The sequence below is a fragment of the Ambystoma mexicanum genome, chromosome 1q (genome assembly GCF_040938575.1).
Source record: "Ambystoma mexicanum isolate Mex_15411 chromosome 1q, UKY_AmexF1_1, whole genome shotgun sequence".
Lineage (NCBI taxonomy): Eukaryota > Metazoa > Chordata > Amphibia > Caudata > Ambystomatidae > Ambystoma > Ambystoma mexicanum.
The window spans coordinates 1225320674-1225337818 of record NC_090922.1 but is presented as its reverse complement, the minus strand read 5'-3'; the positions used below and the strand labels follow the sequence as shown (position 1 = coordinate 1225337818).

The 17145-nt window shown below is 45.7% G+C and overlaps 1 protein-coding gene across 1 annotated transcript in view; it reads left to right on the top strand.

Moving 5' to 3' along the window:
• Nucleotides 1-17145, top strand: part of CACHD1 (cache domain containing 1) — a 648022-nt gene that overhangs the window by 337637 nt on the left and 293240 nt on the right. Inside the window, exon 4 of the mRNA XM_069641991.1 lies at nucleotides 11234-11340. Within this exon, the coding sequence (XP_069498092.1) occupies nucleotides 11234-11340 (107 nt within the window). The remainder of the gene's footprint in view (nucleotides 1-11233; nucleotides 11341-17145) is intronic.

Below are 17145 nucleotides of genomic sequence, written 5' to 3'. Positions count from 1 at the left end.
TCACAAATGTGTTCCCGCCTTCTACTTTTCAGGTTCCAATTTGGGACCTCAACCTGCTTTTTGAAATTTCTGTTGTGTGCCCTATTTGAACCCTTGCACACATGTTCGTTGAGGTTAACCTTTAAGACAATTCTATTGGTTGCCATTACATCTGCACGTAGTAAGCGAGTTGCAGGCACTTTCTTCCAAGCCACCCTTTACTATATTCCACAAGGACCGGGTTGTGTTGAGGGTGAAACCCTCCTTTCTACCTAAGGTAGTGTTGGACTTTCTCTTAAGTCAGAAAATTGTTCAGCCCACCTTCTATCCTCCTACGCATCCTATTAAGGAAGAGGAAAGGCTCCATGGGTTGGACCCAAGCATGAAGCTTTTATATTTCCAGAATGTCCAAAGTGCGAGTGGACGACCAGCTCTTTGTGGGGAATACAGGACACAAACTAGACCAGCCTGTTTCTAAACAGACCTCGTCTGGGTGGATCATCCTCATTATTTCTGAATGCTATAGACTGGAGGGCAAGGACGCTCCTGAGGGCCTGCGTGCTCATTCCACCAGAGGCATGGACACATTGACTGCCCTGCAAAGTGGTGTCCCTATTAAAAACACCTGTGATGCAACGTGGTCCTCAATACACACGTTTACTAAGCATTATGCTCTGGATACCGCCCATGCTCAGGATGTGACATTTGGTAAGGCAGTCCTTTACACAGCCTTTTAATAAAAAATTTAAAAAATATAAATTTCCGCTTATCTAAATTATTCACCCTCCTATTATCTTGGATACTGCTTTGGGAGTGTGTCAAAGATGAGGAATACATTTGAGGACACAATACATTTGAAGAGCAAGTTATTTACCCATGCTAATGTTATTTCGACGGGATGTTCCTCCAACGTATTCCTCATCACCCTCCCATCCTAACCCTCTGTAGAATTTCCCGTGCTATTACAGCTTTCATTCCAAAAAGGCTGAGTACTGTCAGGCCTGTGTTATGGGCATATCTGCTGCACGAGAAGGGGAAAAACAGAACTGAGGCCAACGGGTGCTGTGCGTGCTACTTTTAACATATGATGACGTCACCCTCGACGGAGGCCTCAGAGGGAAATCGACTCGACACCATAGATGTAGGGCGCTCTCTGCGAAAAATGTTTCCGAAGATGGACAATACATGTCAAAGATGAGGAATACGTTGGAAGAACATCCAGTCGAAAGAACGTTACCAGGGGTAATTAACTGGTTCTTCTCTGCTAGCACACCTCATTTCCTCCTCCTCCCCAAACTTTCAGTGCTACACTGACACTCCACTCTTCTTCAAACTTCCCACTGACGCCCTTGCACCTTCCTTCATCCCTGACTGCCTTTCTGCCATCCAGGTCTGGTAGATTGTTAATGACCACTGCCACAAAGCCAGCAAAACAGGGATTCTCTCTGTTGGGTACCAAGTACCCTACTTCTTCCCTGCACTCTGGCCTTCCTCCATGAGCTCTCCCTCTGCTCCCTCATCTGAAGCTATGAATCTGATTCATCTTTGACGTCTCACTTTCCTTCATCCCTCACATTCAGGAAATTGTCAAGAAGTTCTACTTTCAGCTCTTCTTCCTCAATGGAACTCTAACCTTCCTCACTTTCCCCCAAGAGACTCGATGTTACCTGTGCTCTGTTTCTCTCCAGGCTAGACTGTTGCTATATTCCATTGTCTACCCTGCAACCCCTCCAGATAACCCTGAAATAGGGCAGCAAGACTTAGCCTTGGCCTCAAGCCTAGGGACCGCTTTTTTCATGCCCTACAAAGCCTTCACTGGCTACCGGTTTCTGTATGGATTCAATTATAATCCATCTGTATCATCCACAAGGCTTTCTGGGGCCGGGATCACTCTATCCTCAACTCTTCCTGACCAAATACTCTCCTTCTAGACTCTTGCGCTCCTCTGGCAGCAACTCCCTGCGTGTGAAGCGGTTTGCTAAACAGAGAGCTGGTGGTCGATTACTTTCCTCAGCGGGCTCCCTTCTGTGGAATGGCCTCCCTCTCCCTCTGCATCTTGAGCAGGACCTCCTCAAGTTCCGAAAAAGGCTCAAGACCCTTCGCTTGACCTCTTCCTTCTCCTCCTCCTCTCTTCCCTGCTAACCATACAGTAGCGTGACTCATGTGCAGGGCCTGTATGTATCCTCTGGGCCCTGGCCCCCCACATCTTCCAACCCAGCCGCTGTCTTAATGCACTTAGGTTCACTCTCCCCACGGAAGGTTGCACTTACGTTTCTCTTCTTACCACTTCACCCCAAGCACCTCTCTGTGCACCACAGCACCTATCCCTTACTCCTATCCGCGCTTGTATGTTCTGAACACTCACAAGGCATAGTAGGTTTACCTCTATCATGACCTCTCCCCCTCCCCCGACCCCCACCCCCCCAAGACCCCAGTCAGTAGCATAGGTGGCATTTGGTCCAGGTGAATGGCGGCATGGTGCAGAAACAGTCTGCTGCCACTGTTTTTAGGCATTGCCCCCTTCCAAAATGGCCCCCGGGTTGGACCATTCAGCGAAATCCAACATGGCCCCTAGAGGCCCTGCTGTATAAGCATCCATGGTGGCCTAGTGGTGTTGGGTGGGCCCAGGGCTATATAAACCCCACCCTGAGCCACACCCAGCGCTTAGCGTTTTCTCTGGCTCTGTAGCAGCGTGAGGCTTGCCTATCACAATCCGATCCGGCTACCATTCAGAAGCTCCAGTCTTCCTGCTACCTATTGTGAGTCCCTAGGAACGGCCCCTCCTGCATCGTGAGATCCAGCAGCAGCAGATGATCACTCGGCGGCTCCTTCTTCATCGCGGACATTAACAGCTGATCTCTCGACTGCTCACCTGCACCGTGGTCCAGCATGCGACTCCAGTCCTCAGCGCCAACAGCTCCTGCAAGATAAAGCACACAGAGGATAAGCAAAGACATTTAATACCACCCAGGTCCCTCCATCAGTGAACTCACCTTGGTCCTCTCCTCTCCCGCAGTGAGCTCCTCGGCTACCGCTGTGTGCAGGAAAACCACCACCTCTGCAAGGCATACTGGAGGCGGATGTGTGCGCCGCAGCAGGCCTGGGCCACCTGGACCCAGTGAAGAAACCGGGTTAGAACTATTGAACCACCTAAAAAAACCCAGTGAAGGAACTGGGACAAGACATTGAAGGACTAAGCTACATTAGCCCATACATACCCAGGAATCCAGCAGCTCTGAGGGACCTGGGACCTAACTCATCAATCCAGATCACTCCCCCACATTCTGTACATTGAGTGACTAAACCAGCAGTGAGCAGAGTGGGGAGGAGTGTTTTGGGCAATCTGCAAGGACCACAGACCGGACCAGTGTTCGCCGAGAGACCGGACCAGGCACTTCTGCAGGGCACCAGAGGTAAGCGTTACAGCCCCTCCCTTCCCTTTATTCTCATGATTTGTTGTGCTATTCAATTTATTTATCTTTGCTGTCCTCCACCCTGCTGCCCTTGGGGTGATATGAAACAGTTTTTTCTAATTGTATAAGCGCCTAAAAAGTGACCAATAAATAAATTCCATGCATTGATGAGTGTGACCCTGTGTTATCTTCCCTTCCTCCCAGGGTTGTGGTATCCTGGTCTTATTCATCTCTGCCTCAAGGGTGTCTATTATACTCTTTCTTTCATTAAGACCATTTCTTTAACTGTTCTAAGCTTTTCTTATTTCTACATGGATGAGTCACTTTTGGCCTCCTGCTCATCTTGTGTTCCCCGTTTACCTTCTGTATTGTTTGGGAACATCTGTGGGAATTGTATGGGCCTGGCATCTTTTCCTGTTCTCCTTCTCACATTTCGTTTGACGCTGACATCCTCGCCATACGACATTGTCACCACTGGGATGGTGTCAGCTTCATTGCACAGGCAGCCTGCCCACCATGACGATCTCGTGGTCACGTCACGACAGAATATCCTCCCACAGTTGTCTGTTTTTCATCTCTCATACACTCTGGGCTTCCAGCATTTCCATTGCTGGTTTCAGGCAACTCTGGATCTCTCAGGCTTCACATTCACCTGCGGCTCCACCTCCTGCTGGTGTTAAGCTATCAGGGGGCCTCCCCTGCTTCAATATGCATTCCTTTCTCCTCGCTTGTTTGACAAGTACTGATTTAACCTACACACCACAGTGGATTGGTAATTTCCATTTAAAGAGACAACTTTTCTTTCCTCCTGATAATTGCACATTTTAACTTTCCCATCAGACTAGTCTCCGTACATGGAAGTATTGGATATGTCAGATAGTGTTATATTGCCATCAAGTGAATTGGCTTAGGGAGTTCCTCACAGGAACGGGAGTTCTTGTCCCCTATGGGAGAGTCTATCCTGGTGCGGTCCCACTTGCATTGACCCCTGAGGAGGGTGTTGCGGAGCAGCAGGCTTACCTCCCTGCCCTCAAAGGGGCGGGAGGGGCTCCCCCTTGGGGAGAAGAGACGAACGTCCTCAATTCATAACAATGTCTTTGATTGAGGAGATCTTGAAGTAGAATTGCATGTCATCTGCCTATTGGATGTTGGGTGGAGCCAGCAGGGTAGGGTGCTTGCTTGCTCCATGTAAAGGTTGAAAATCATGGGGATGGGGGCGGCTGGAATGGATTCTTGCACTGGAGGGCAGAAATGCAAGCTGATCGCTATCCATAGTCACTCACCACCTCCTTTCTATACATACAGCACACCATTTCTTACTCGCCAAGGGTCAAATACTACTAGCAAATGGCTAATGGCAAGTGCACATTTTGCACCCTGCTTGCAGGGCTCCACAGGTGATCAGTAGAGTTCATGATCAAGCAGAATCTATTTGAATTGGTGGCAGCTAGCAAGTAGAATTTGAACCAGCTGCAGATGATCTTGCTGATTCCCCCATGTGGCGATCTAGAATTCTGGGGCTTGTCTGTGGTCCGAGTTGAATGCTGCTAGGCAGTCAAGGAGAACGAGGAGGCAAGGATGTTTAGGGCATCAGCTATCACCTTGCTGGTAAGTTTCTCTGATTCATCTGGGTCTTAAGCCATATTGGTACAACTGAAAGAGGTATGCGTACAATGTCGCCTTGAGGGATGATCGGGTGGAAGGTGAGGTCTTGCATAGTGAGCATCTTGAAAGATGTCACAGTAGAGGTGCTTTTGCGATACAGGATGTGTAGTGTGCTATCAGTTGTGGCATTGGTGTCTGTGTGCTGGCGTATCCTGCTTGCCTGCTTGTTGATGAAGAAAGAGTTGATGTCGATTTATTTTCCCATTAGTGCAGTATGGGTGGGTCAGGCAGAGCGTTATTGCAATGCCTGATGGCTTTGAAGAAGAGGGCTCTGCTTTTATCGTCCTAGTTTGTTGTTTTGGTAGTAGTTGGCCTTGGCAGTGGTGATCCGTTGTCTGCGTGTAGCACAAGAGTTCCTTGAGCAGGGCGAGCTCTGTGTTGCAGCCTGTTCATGTTTTTTTTATGGTTCTTTGGTTTGTTGAGTTTGAGTGTTCAAGGGTGCGGAAGGTTTAGGCTTGAGGGTGCATTGTTTCACTGTTGATGTGGGTTGTCGGGTTGGTGTTGAGTTCTTGGAGAAACGAGTCACATTCCTAGTTTGTCTGAGATAGATTGGCCCATGTCAGGTGGAGGTTGGTGAGGTCGTCCCTAAGAATTTACAAAAACCGACAAAGGGGTACTCACACTCGAGACAGTCCTAGATTCTGTCCGACATTCAAATTAAATCTCCATAGTAATTTAAAGGCTAGTGTTTGCGAGGCAAATCACTGGGGATACACCAAGGGAGCAGTCTGAGAAGTGCTAACCATAAATTTATTGTTGAAAGCATAGTTTTTTTGAGATTTTACACAATTTCTAAAGCAAAAAATAAGTAGAATAGAGCAATTGAAAAAATAAAGAAAAACAGAACATTCATCACAAATCTATCGAGTGCAAAAGAAGGGATAACATATTAATCACATCAAGATAAAACAATTATTACAGGCTACCCATAGTTCCTGCAACATAAGGCCTACCAGGGTGTATAAAAAATTACCCTGGTAGGTATGTAAAAAGAATATTATTTTAGCTGAGTTTGTATATTTAATCTGCCAACGTGTGGGAAAAAATCAAACGTTCGTTCCTAAAGGGAACAACATCTATATACATCACGTTTCGGCATGCCAAACTGGCATCAGTAGTCAGAGCCTTCCTCAGGGCAGGATGGAGGTGAGTTGATAGTATCACCCCAGTATAGATTAAAGAACGGAGTGCAGTCCGTAGAAGGCTACTTTTCCAAACCTATTGAACTTCGTACGCTGTGTAACAATGCAGCCAAGTAGAAAGAAAAAGGTAGAGCGCACCTGGGTCACGCTTCTGAAAATGCTTAGTGAAATGCTCCGGGTAGAACTTGTCCAAAGAGTTAGGTGGAAAGGAAATCACGTCCCTCTTCAGTAAATAAAGATGGAGTCAGTAGTCACCAAGGGTGCTATAATGAGCAAGCACACCTAACCAGTGTACGAAAGTAGAAAACAGCAGAGGTTGGATTCGTCTGTGCAAAATCCCTGTGGAAACGATGCCACGTTCTGCTAACTCGGTTCACTGAGTTGAAGCCAGAGGACAGAGTGCCTCGTCATGCTGGGGTGAAATGGTCTTCCCTAAGAGCATCCACTGGAAAGTTCTTGAATATTCTGAAGGCTTGTTTGCTGTGTTTCCGATGGGTGTGCTTGACTGGGGTGGTGTGACTAATGTCAGTGGATTGCCAGATGGTACGATCTGTCGAGCGGATTGGAGATCTGTGGCTGAGGGCAGTGATGATGTAGAGTATTACCTTTCCTGTGAGTTGGGTCTTTCATGTGCTGTGTGATGATCAGAGAGTTGAGTAGGCAGTAGAGATATTCCTTCTTTGACTTGGTTGCGGGGTTGCCAGAGATGTATAAGTCAGAGCAAGATGTTGGCATGTGAGAGAGATGTGGTTGTGACGAAGTCCATGAAGTCTCCGGTGAATGAGGTGTTGGGCTTGGGTGGTCTCTAGATGAGGTGGAAACTGCTGGGGAAAGTGAGAAGTGACAGGAAAGGTTTTCAAAAGAGGCAATGGAAGCGACATCCAGTTGGGTTCATGGCCATGCAGCCTTGTGAATGTTGGCAAGTCCTTAGCCTATCTTGGGTGTTTAGGCGGTGGGTGCAGCTGGATGGCATTCAGGTTTCGGTACTAAAAATTGCTTCCAGGTCCTGTGTGGTGATGAGGTTGTTGTCTGCTGCATGGTTGATTGCTGAGAGGACATTGGTGAGCATCAGTGTTTGTGTAGTGGAGGATGGAGTGCTGATGTGGTCTACAGTGATGCAGGTGAGTTGGCTGCGATGCAGTGTCCATGAGGTTTCTGGTGAGCAGTGAGGTTGGCCATGAGTGGTGTAAAACGCATTCAAGGGAGCTTTCCAGATGTTAGAGGAGCATAGCAAATGGATGAGGCTTAGGTCACGTGGCCCAAATCCACTTGCACCAGCTCACCAACTGCAAAAGAAAGTGTTATTCATCATATGTTTTGGACTACAACTCATATTGTATTCATCAATGACTCTGCTGTCTGGCAGCGATGGGCCTGCATGTCTTCCCTGTCATGCTAAGATCCTGGAGAAAGTTGTCACCTCTTTGTGAGAAAAAGTGACCTAACCAATCTCTTGGGCCCAAATGGACCAAGGGGGCATTTATTGGTAAACAGTACCTCGTTTCGGGTTAACTGTGTCAAACCCAGTTCAAACAATTTGGATTGTGTGGCCCCAAGCAAGAAGCGTGCGTCTAGCAGGTTACAATTTGGTAACTCGATGCGGCACAAAGCCGTCTTTCAGTGGTGCAGATCAGGGTGCTCACCAGGATCTCTTTGTGGTAGTCTGGTTGTAACCACTGGGAAGGGTGGATGAGTGACACTCCAGCGGTTTCGAGTTGGCAGGCGGTGGTTGTCGAAATGGTGATACTGTTGATCCAATGTGTGGTTTGGCCGAAGCGGCAGTTCAACGGGCGAGTTGGATCGAGTAATGATGTAACCGCGGTCTTATTCAGCAAGTGACTCTCCAGCAGTTCGAGACAGGTCACAGCAGCAAGCGGTTGATTTGTTGATTCTAGCAGGTGACTTGCTCAGCTGAGGACATGATGCAGTGTAGAGCAGCTCAGTGTACAAGCAATTGTTTGAAGATTTGGAGGAGTGCCAGAAAGAATCACTGTCAGTATCTGTCACGAGCATAGGTGAGTGTGACAGAATCCCTCAGAGTCAAATGTGTCAAATTCACTTCAATGGCCGTCTGACAACTTTCAAGGTGGCGGAACGAGGAGCCTTAGCAGAGCTAGTTCTCCAAGTGCTGAGAGACTTGGTTCAGGGGTTTGAGGACATGGTGAGTCCTTACAGGGTCTGCGCTCCCAGCCATGGGAGAGTCTTGTGCTGAATGGTAGGTCCAAGTGCAGAGAAAGGGTCAACCCCAATATGCCCTGGTAGTGGGTAGGGGCAGAGCTCTCCTCTCCCTTCGACTACTCTTTCAACTCAGTGGTTTAGGGATTTGAAAAGTATAACTCTCTCGAGTTCCAGTTTATCCTTCTCTGGTGGTGTTCCAGAGTGAATCAAAGAAATGGTGGAAGACCTCTTCTTTTAAAAGTAAATGTCCACAGGTAATTTGACTAAAGCTAGCCTGCCTTTGTGTTCCAATCCCTGTTCTTGAAAGAAGTGGACTTTGCCCTTCTGACATCACATCCAAAGTGCTTTGCTATAGAGGAAGTGGAGGGGACAGGAAGGGAAAAAAGTCAGAGAAACAAAATGGTGGAAGTCTCCTTCCCTTGAACAGAGCCCTCCTGACTGTCCCCACCGCCTGTCACTAGGATAAAAGTCCTTTAGAAATGCTGCATGCTTGCGTGGGGCTTCCTCCGTTGAATGAGTGTACTCCTTTGATGCCTGGGCACAGGGTAGCTGCCTGGTGGGCGTTTGTCTTACGCAGAGCGTGTTACAAAAAGAGATCAAAGAAAGAGGCATGGCAATTCAGGTTCCTGTCATTTGGCAGGCTCAGCCATCTGGACCCATACCCATAACCTTCCATAGCTGAGTTGACTCACAGGAGCCAACACGTGAGATAGCAAACTGGATGTGGCGGCAATCCTATTCAGTGCCATGCACCATGTCTAAACGTTAGTGTTCATCCTGCCACCATCATGGGCTACTTATGATAATCATGGTTTTGATTCAGGGGGCATATCTTAAAAACAGCCCTGCACTGCACAGACTTGGCTGTCACTGCAGCCGTCAAATGGGCAACAATGGCCTCTTAACTGGCTTTGTGCCACTGGTAGAGGAGGCGCTGCAGATGATTATACTGATGCAGCAGAACACAGTCACACACTATGCTATAGAGTTTTATGAAGGGGAAATCTGGTCAGCATATTACCCTTTCAAAGATGGAATTACCTGATAATTTTATTAATTTAAGTACAAATCAAAAAAGCCAATGCTCCTACATCCTTGCACAATGGCAATCCATCAGACCCCATCCTCACCTCCTCGCTTAGTGGCACAGCTGACATCTCAAAACTGGCCCTCACCTGGTTTCGATCTTTCTTGTCCAGTAGAAAACAAGCTGCCAAGCTGGGTCTGTTTCTCATTCTAAACCAATTGGTGTTTTATGGGGTTCCTCCCCTCACTTCTTTTATTTACCTTTTATATCCTGCCTCTGATGTTTGACAAATGTAGGCTTCTTTATCACTCCTACACTGATGACCTATGTAAAGGTGTCTGGCCTAAAGATGATTTACATGAGCAAGGTCAGTAACTGGAAGACAAACTTTTGTACCTGCACGCTTGCTGGTGGACACCTTGCTGTCCCCCTTTTCCCAGTGTTATTAGACTACCAACTTTCTACACTGTGGCAGCTACCAATTTGGGGTTCATCTGGCAGTCTGACCTAGGAATTGAATACCAAGTAGTGGAGGTTGTCCTACATGGCAGATCGTGGTGATTGTGTAGGCTACTACGAACCCCCATTTTGTGTGTTCGCACTAGATTCTTTACAGAGGCATGAATCGGTACCACGACCCCGCAAGGACCTATGGCCCTAGGCCACGAGTACTGCAGAATAACATTTATTTCAGAATTGACTCCTCATTTTGCAGAAATTGTATACCTCTCTGGCCTCTTTGCCTAGCGTCGGGGCCACACTCGTGCATTGTTTACATTGTGCCATGGGATGTACCAGGGTGGATTCAGGGACTTGTCCGATGTAATAACCTCTTAAAAGGTGGCTCTGCAAATCTTTCTGGCCTAAAAGATGTACACCCTGGGCCATAGGTTAATCTCATTACTGTAGTGAAGAACAAAATAGACTTTGAGATTGAGAACTATGAACGAGACTCCTACTTGATGAAAACAAAGTGCATGTAGTCGAACCCAGGGGGAACTAAACCCCCTTGTTTGACAGGAGTCCATGTACTATTTTGTGACCTAAAAGGCCCCTAAGCATTCCTTTGCCACCCCCTGCGATGTCCGCAGGGACCAGTGGTATGAGGAGTGGATAAGGGAAGAATGAGGGATGCATGCACAACATGGACCAAAAAGCAATGTCTGCAATTCTCCCACTCTGCTGATCCTCAGTCTTTTGTCTTCTTTCCTCTCCGCATCAGTGGCGAAATGGAATGTAGAGAGAATGCCTTATTCCTCTGCTGTGAGGTCACCCCAGTAAAATAGGACTTGCGTATTGTAATGGTGTAATGTCCTCACGGGGAAGAGAATGCAGCATTTAAAAGCCTCTTTCTGCGCTGAATTGCTCCTTTTGTAAACCATACACAGATATTTACGTATACAAGAGTAAGCTTGAAAGGATTCTCTCCCCTCATTAATGCGCGAGTCTGATCTGGGGGTTGGGGAATCGTACAATCTGGTAACTGCTTAGGTGGTCCTAAACAAGAGTACTTAGGGTTACATGAACATTTCATGATTTGGCCACTTCAGGGGCCTAAGCCATCCATAGACATTGTGGCTGAGGCAGAGACACAGTTCTATGAAATTAATTAAAAGTGCAGGTTGTTGGTTTGCATAAACTGTTAAATAACTTTGGTGAGTTAATGTTGGTTTGTGAGTATTAATTGCTTCTTCACCCCTACATTGGTTAATACCATGCTAATTTTTTGCAGTATTAAACTCTGTTCAGCTTTATGCACATTTCTATTTAAGATATGTTTCTATTCATAAGCACATTTGTAATGGTGCTAAATGATTTTGTTTTTTCAGGTTTGATGGGAATTTTAACAACAATGTTTCTAAAACAATCAGCTGTGATCGATTGTCTACAACTGTTAATAGCCGTGCATTTAACCCTGGACGTGACTTAAACTCCGGTTAGTAATTCTATTTACATTCTTTTTAATTATGGAATTTAATGAATCAGACTGTGTGCTAGGTGTTTGTACCTTGACTTTATTTCCGTTGTCTGTAAAGTTGGGTTTTTTATAGATTAACCTTAGATTTTTAAATGGATAATTTTATTATATGCTTTCTAGCTTTGACATCTTCAGTACCCGATTGTGACGAATTACTATCTGTGAGGGTGTAAAAACCCCTTTTTTCTTTTTTTATTTTTAAATGTCAAATGTGTCCAATTCTTTTGCTGAAAGGTAGGTCTGCTAATCAGACCCCTCCCCTTTCCTAAATGCTCCATGCCAAAATTATAGTACAAACCTGTGTACTACTGAGCAAGCCTATGGACTCCCTTAGCCCCAACCTTGCATTAGCACAGGGGAGGTTCAAAGGTCATATGTGCACCCCCTGACAGTTGCTGGAACACAAAGTGACAACAGGCAGAGGTAGCTTTTCAATCTTCTGTGTCTGTTCCAAACTTAATAATTGTCTAACTTAGTCTGGTTGTAGCTTAAATCTTTCCAAGCAATACTTGGTTCTGGCTTTGTGAGCAGGGCCCAGCTATGATCGGATTGATGTGTATTAGTGTCTGGTTTGACTGTCTCCATAGTTGCCATATGGGACAATAGCGAGGCTGTTGCCTTTTTGATTCTCCTGCAGGAAGGGCAACCTATTCCTCTCAGGGAACAGGAAGCCTCACCAGATCATCTCCTAGGAGTTGACATTACAAGCCACGCTCACATCATGGTGCTTGACGTCAGTAGATATGGGAAGGAGTGGAAGTTAGAGTAGCCATGGGTGAGAGGGGTTCCTCCATCTTGGTATCTGTTGGGCCTCTCTACCACTTCCTGACCCCCAGTGGCTCTGTGCATGTGATGTCAGAAGCAAAATGCAATTGTTACATGAGCCTTGATTGGACCCTTTGCCGCAGGCTTGCTTTGGGCAGATTTGGTGACCTTTTGCCTTTTATAAGGAAGGGGCGCCTCTCAGTCTTTGATTCATCTTTGGACTCTCGGAAGAATTCACTGGTCTATGTTGGGGATACATTTTTACCCAATGTCCTCTGGCAGGGGGTGAAAACGGAAGGCATCCAAGGCAGAAAACAGCACTGTCACCTAACTATCCCAAGGGAACAATAGGTGTAAACATCTGTGGACATTTGCTGCTCTGTGGCTATAACATATGAACCAAAATCAAGCGGTGGAGTTGAAGGTGCCCCATGTAGGTGCCAGCCAACATTATGGAGTGGAAGTGCATCTTTGAAAGACTCGCCTTGTCCTTGACACCCTGGATTTCCTCTTAGCAACCCAGAAGCAGATGGAATTTGGTTTAATTGTCTCAAAACATCTTTGAGCCGCCACAGAATCCACACTACTGTGGGATGATGTAACCCACTTGTTGTCTGCCATGCGGCATCACTGTGTTCTGATGGTGCCAGAAATATGAAAATGGCTGCAAAACCCTTGTGCGTGCCAAAACCTCTGACAATCGCACTTGCAAAGCATAAAAAGATGGCTGCCCAATCTGCCATACATGTTAGTGGTGGAACAGAGATCTCACTCCTGAAACATGTCACTGGGCTCCACAACAAGTGAAAATGGAGTACAGAGGGAAAAGCAGTGCTTGGCTAAAGGAAACCCCAAAATCTTGCTTTAAATCCTTTTTTCTTGGTTGCTGAAACAAAACGCCCTCAAACATCCAGAATTATTGTTGGGTGCTACAATTCATTTAGTATAAGAAATTGTGAACATACAATATCCTGAAAAGCTGAAGGCATTAAAGAAACATCCACAGCAAAAGTTGCCTGCCTGTGGAATCTGTCAAAATCTGGGCGCAGTACCCTTGGCTGCCTGAATGACAGCTGCCAGAAGCCTGCATGATAAACTTTAAAACGTATGTAAACTGAAATGAAATGTTTGAAGTCTAAGTGGCCTGTTCCTGAGAGTAGCCTATGCTGTAATTGTTTGAGCCCATGGTTTAAAATATGAAAAGTGTTCTAGCTGCTAGTTTGAAATCACAAGTGTGTTTTGAGCTAAGAAACAAATGCAACAGAATTAACGTTTAAATGTAAGCCTGGCTAAAAACCACCCAAACTGGAATAACAGCTTTCATCAGAGGCAAGGCCTCTCCCTCCAGTCCTCTCCAGAAGGAAATCACACCTAAGTGATGATTATAGGGCGGGGGAATAATTTGGTCTGCAGGGGGAAGGAGACAATGGACATCCTCCAGCTAAAGGAAATGCGAAGTGTGAAGGGTCGTAAATGGCCTCTGCCTAGGAGAAACAGGGAGGAGATGCTCCCAGGGAGAGACCAAAGGGGTGGAGCTAAACAACCATTTGTTGCTTACCAAGGACAAAAGACACATTTTAAAAAGACTGATAACTTACTATGTAAAATTGTGCAAACTATAGAAATAACGGCATTGTTAATGTAATTTCTGGATGCACAGGTTAAAAGGCGCCAGAACTCAGGCATGTTCTGGGAAGAAACGGCAGAAAATGTGATCTTACACAAAATGTATTTCTGATAAAAGTATGAAACTTTATACACGTATGCCCATGTTCAACGTGCACATTTGTAGAAATTTGCTCCTAAATTGGACATTGTGTTCCAGGTGAAAAGGGCAAAATTCTGTGGGAAGCAAACGCAAGATCCTACAGCGACGGGGTTTGGAGGAGTATCTGCTACTCAAATATGTAATCTGTATCTATGGTTGTTATAGAGGTTGCACATGTGGAAATATGTATTGTACCAAAAGTAGATTGTGTGTTCAAGAGGCCAGGGGTGGACTCTAAGCCTCATAAACCCACACCATAGAGGTGACACCTTGTTTTTATCCTATCAAGGAAGAGCGGAGATCCTGCCCAATCCCTGTCAAAGGGGCGAGCTTAGGATAAACCAGCACACACACCCCTTTATCATAAGCATAGAGATAGCAGAGGGCAGAAAACGCATGCAGATTCACCCACTATCCGAATGCTGGCGGAGCACCCTGCTGCAGAACTATCCATCTTACTTGCTCCAGACACCAGAAACTTGGCAAGGCAGAAAGGCCCATTTCATAGCTGAACCACTTTCAGATGGGCCTTAAATTTCCAGAACCAACCCCAGAAACCTAAGGGGAGCATAAAAAAAAGACAGGGCTATGCTGTACTGCTTGCCTGCTGAAATAATTATCAGAACCAAAAGATCCAATCCAGTCCTGTGCCGTGCTGTGACCAGAGTGCGTTGCAGATCAGATTCAGTCCTGTGTCGTGCCCAGAGCGCCTTGATGCTGCCCAAATCCAATGTGCCAAGCAGTCTGTCCTGACCAGAATCCTGACGGTTCCGTTTGAAACATATCTAGTGAGTATATATAGATAGAACTGTGTCATTAGCCTATGTACCTTGCTTAGTTAATCCCGATCTTAAATCCATCCTATCGTGTCTTCAGAACCTGCATTGTTAGGAGTACTTTTGAATTGCCTGACCTTCCTATCCCTCCTATTTCCTCCTGCGCTAGCATTATTAAAACCATCTTTGCGCTGATCTTATTCATCTGAAGAAGGCGGGAACACTGCAGGCAGTCACCCTGATCAAGTGGCTGTGTTCTTGTGTGGTACCCATTCATTCATAGTCATCCTCTAGTGTAAGAAATCCCATTTATCTTTTAAAAGTGCATTCCTGTTTCCCATTTTTGCGCCTATATCGAAAGAAATGACCTCCACTAAAACATCCATAACTTCCTCAATTTTTGTGCGAGAAACAAAATTTCAACTTCTGCTTGTAGCTAACATCCATATTTAATTTGCATCTAGAACCGCATCCCAAATCCATACGGTTCTCCTGTGATCGCGATTACCGCGCACTGAAAAGTTTGCAGAGAAATTCGTTTTAAGGAAATTCTGACGCGTGTAAAACAGCTTTTGATTGCTTCCGATAAGATAAGATTAAGATTTCACATTGTTTCTTAGTATCAAATCATTGCTAGTATTTGTGTGCAACTATCCAAAGCGGCTCCCATAAGAATTTAAACAATTTCAGCAATTTAAACCATGTGTTTTTACCCACTCCATTCTCAAAACAACTTTAAAACCATTCTGACAGCTTGGCAATCAATTCTGTTTTTCTCTTGTGTTGTTGGGGGCGGGGGGGAATTGGGATTGATATTTTGTTTGAATTCTGCCATTCCTGAATACCTGCTCTCTCCTCTTATCTCTTTACGTTGCCTGTTGGGGGGTTGGGGGTTGAGGGGTGTGCAGGGGGAAATAGTAACCACACTGTTATTTGATCTGAACACACAAGTATTATTTCTGTGCTGAATTGTTTTGCTCACTATTAATCCTTGTGTATTAAAGAGATAGTGTTACATCACCCCATTGGTGATTGTGTACCCATTAAACATAGTGTGATTAATTTGTAACTACATAAATAAATATTTTAACTTTGCAAACCAGCCTGATTCCTGGTTCAGTGGGACCGGGGGGGAGGGCGTTCCAGGAGAGGGGCGTGATATGAGTGGTACATCGTTCAGAATAAAAACTTTTAGACACAAATAAATAAGGATTTCAGTTGTGTATTACACGCTAGGCGTTGACTTAGGTGTGTGCCAAATTGAAATCACTTGCAGTACTGCTTTTGGCCCTCTCCGCAAACTTCCAAACTCTTTCTACACTTCTAGCCATCCAGATGCCAGCTAGACCCATTAAAGTGGACCGACTTATCTCGACCGAATCACAGACTCAACATCGTAGGACCAACTGACTTGAGCGCCGACTAGACTGCTATAAGCCATCAAACTCACCTCCCCAATGCTTACTTGACCCAGCAGGGCCATCGTCACGTTGCCAACTCAATAACCGCAGGACCCATTGGACGCAATCATCTCGCTGTCTCGAGCGCCAACTAGACTCAATGGGTGCCCACACCTTTGAACCGGTCCAGTGCTGACTGAAATTGGCATTGCATCAACTCAAATGTCTTCATCGGCTTGACTACAGCACAAGCACTCAGAAGCCTGGCTCAACACTGAGCACCAAAAACAAAACTGAAAATGAGTGCAGTGCATTACCATAATAAGGTAAAGACTTAAAGCCGAGATTGGTGACATAACCCCGGATGCGAGGAGAATGTGATGGAGGATGGGGCGGTGCATAAATGGCTCAACTGTAACATTTATCAAATGAGGGCTTGTTATGGGGTATTTGTAGAATGTACAACTACTACCATTGAAATGACTTCAAGGTACTGGAGTGGGCTGCGTTTTTTAGGCCCTGTGGGCAATAATTCTTTTCATTGAATTGATATGTCAGGTATTACTTGGTAGTCGGTCACAACAAACATTTGCAGGGGATTGTTAAGCCAGTTGGCATTTTCAGAAATCCACACCAATATTTGAGGGTCGACTCTGGGCATGAGGAGGCATGCTGGTGTGACACACTCGGTGGGATTAAACGTGAATCTGTGCAGTGTTGCAATTTCTCGTGCTTAAATCTGTCAAGACAGCTGCTCACAGTGGTGGGCTCTGCACAAGATCCTACACCATGCTCGACTGTCCAGCGTACCTCATTCTTGACGCGATTGGCACAAAGAGGTCAGAGTTAGTGAGATTGTGAAGGAAAATAGGATTGGCAAGGCAAAATGAGCAAGCAAACCTCCAGTAGTAACGGCAGAAGCTTTAGAGCAGTTTTTGTATTTTTTTAAAAATATTTTTTTTTTATTGGGCAGCGAGTTGCAAGACAAATAGTAACACTGTTAACCAAGTGGCCGATGGTTCAAGCAAATGTGAAGTATTATATTGCTTGCTTC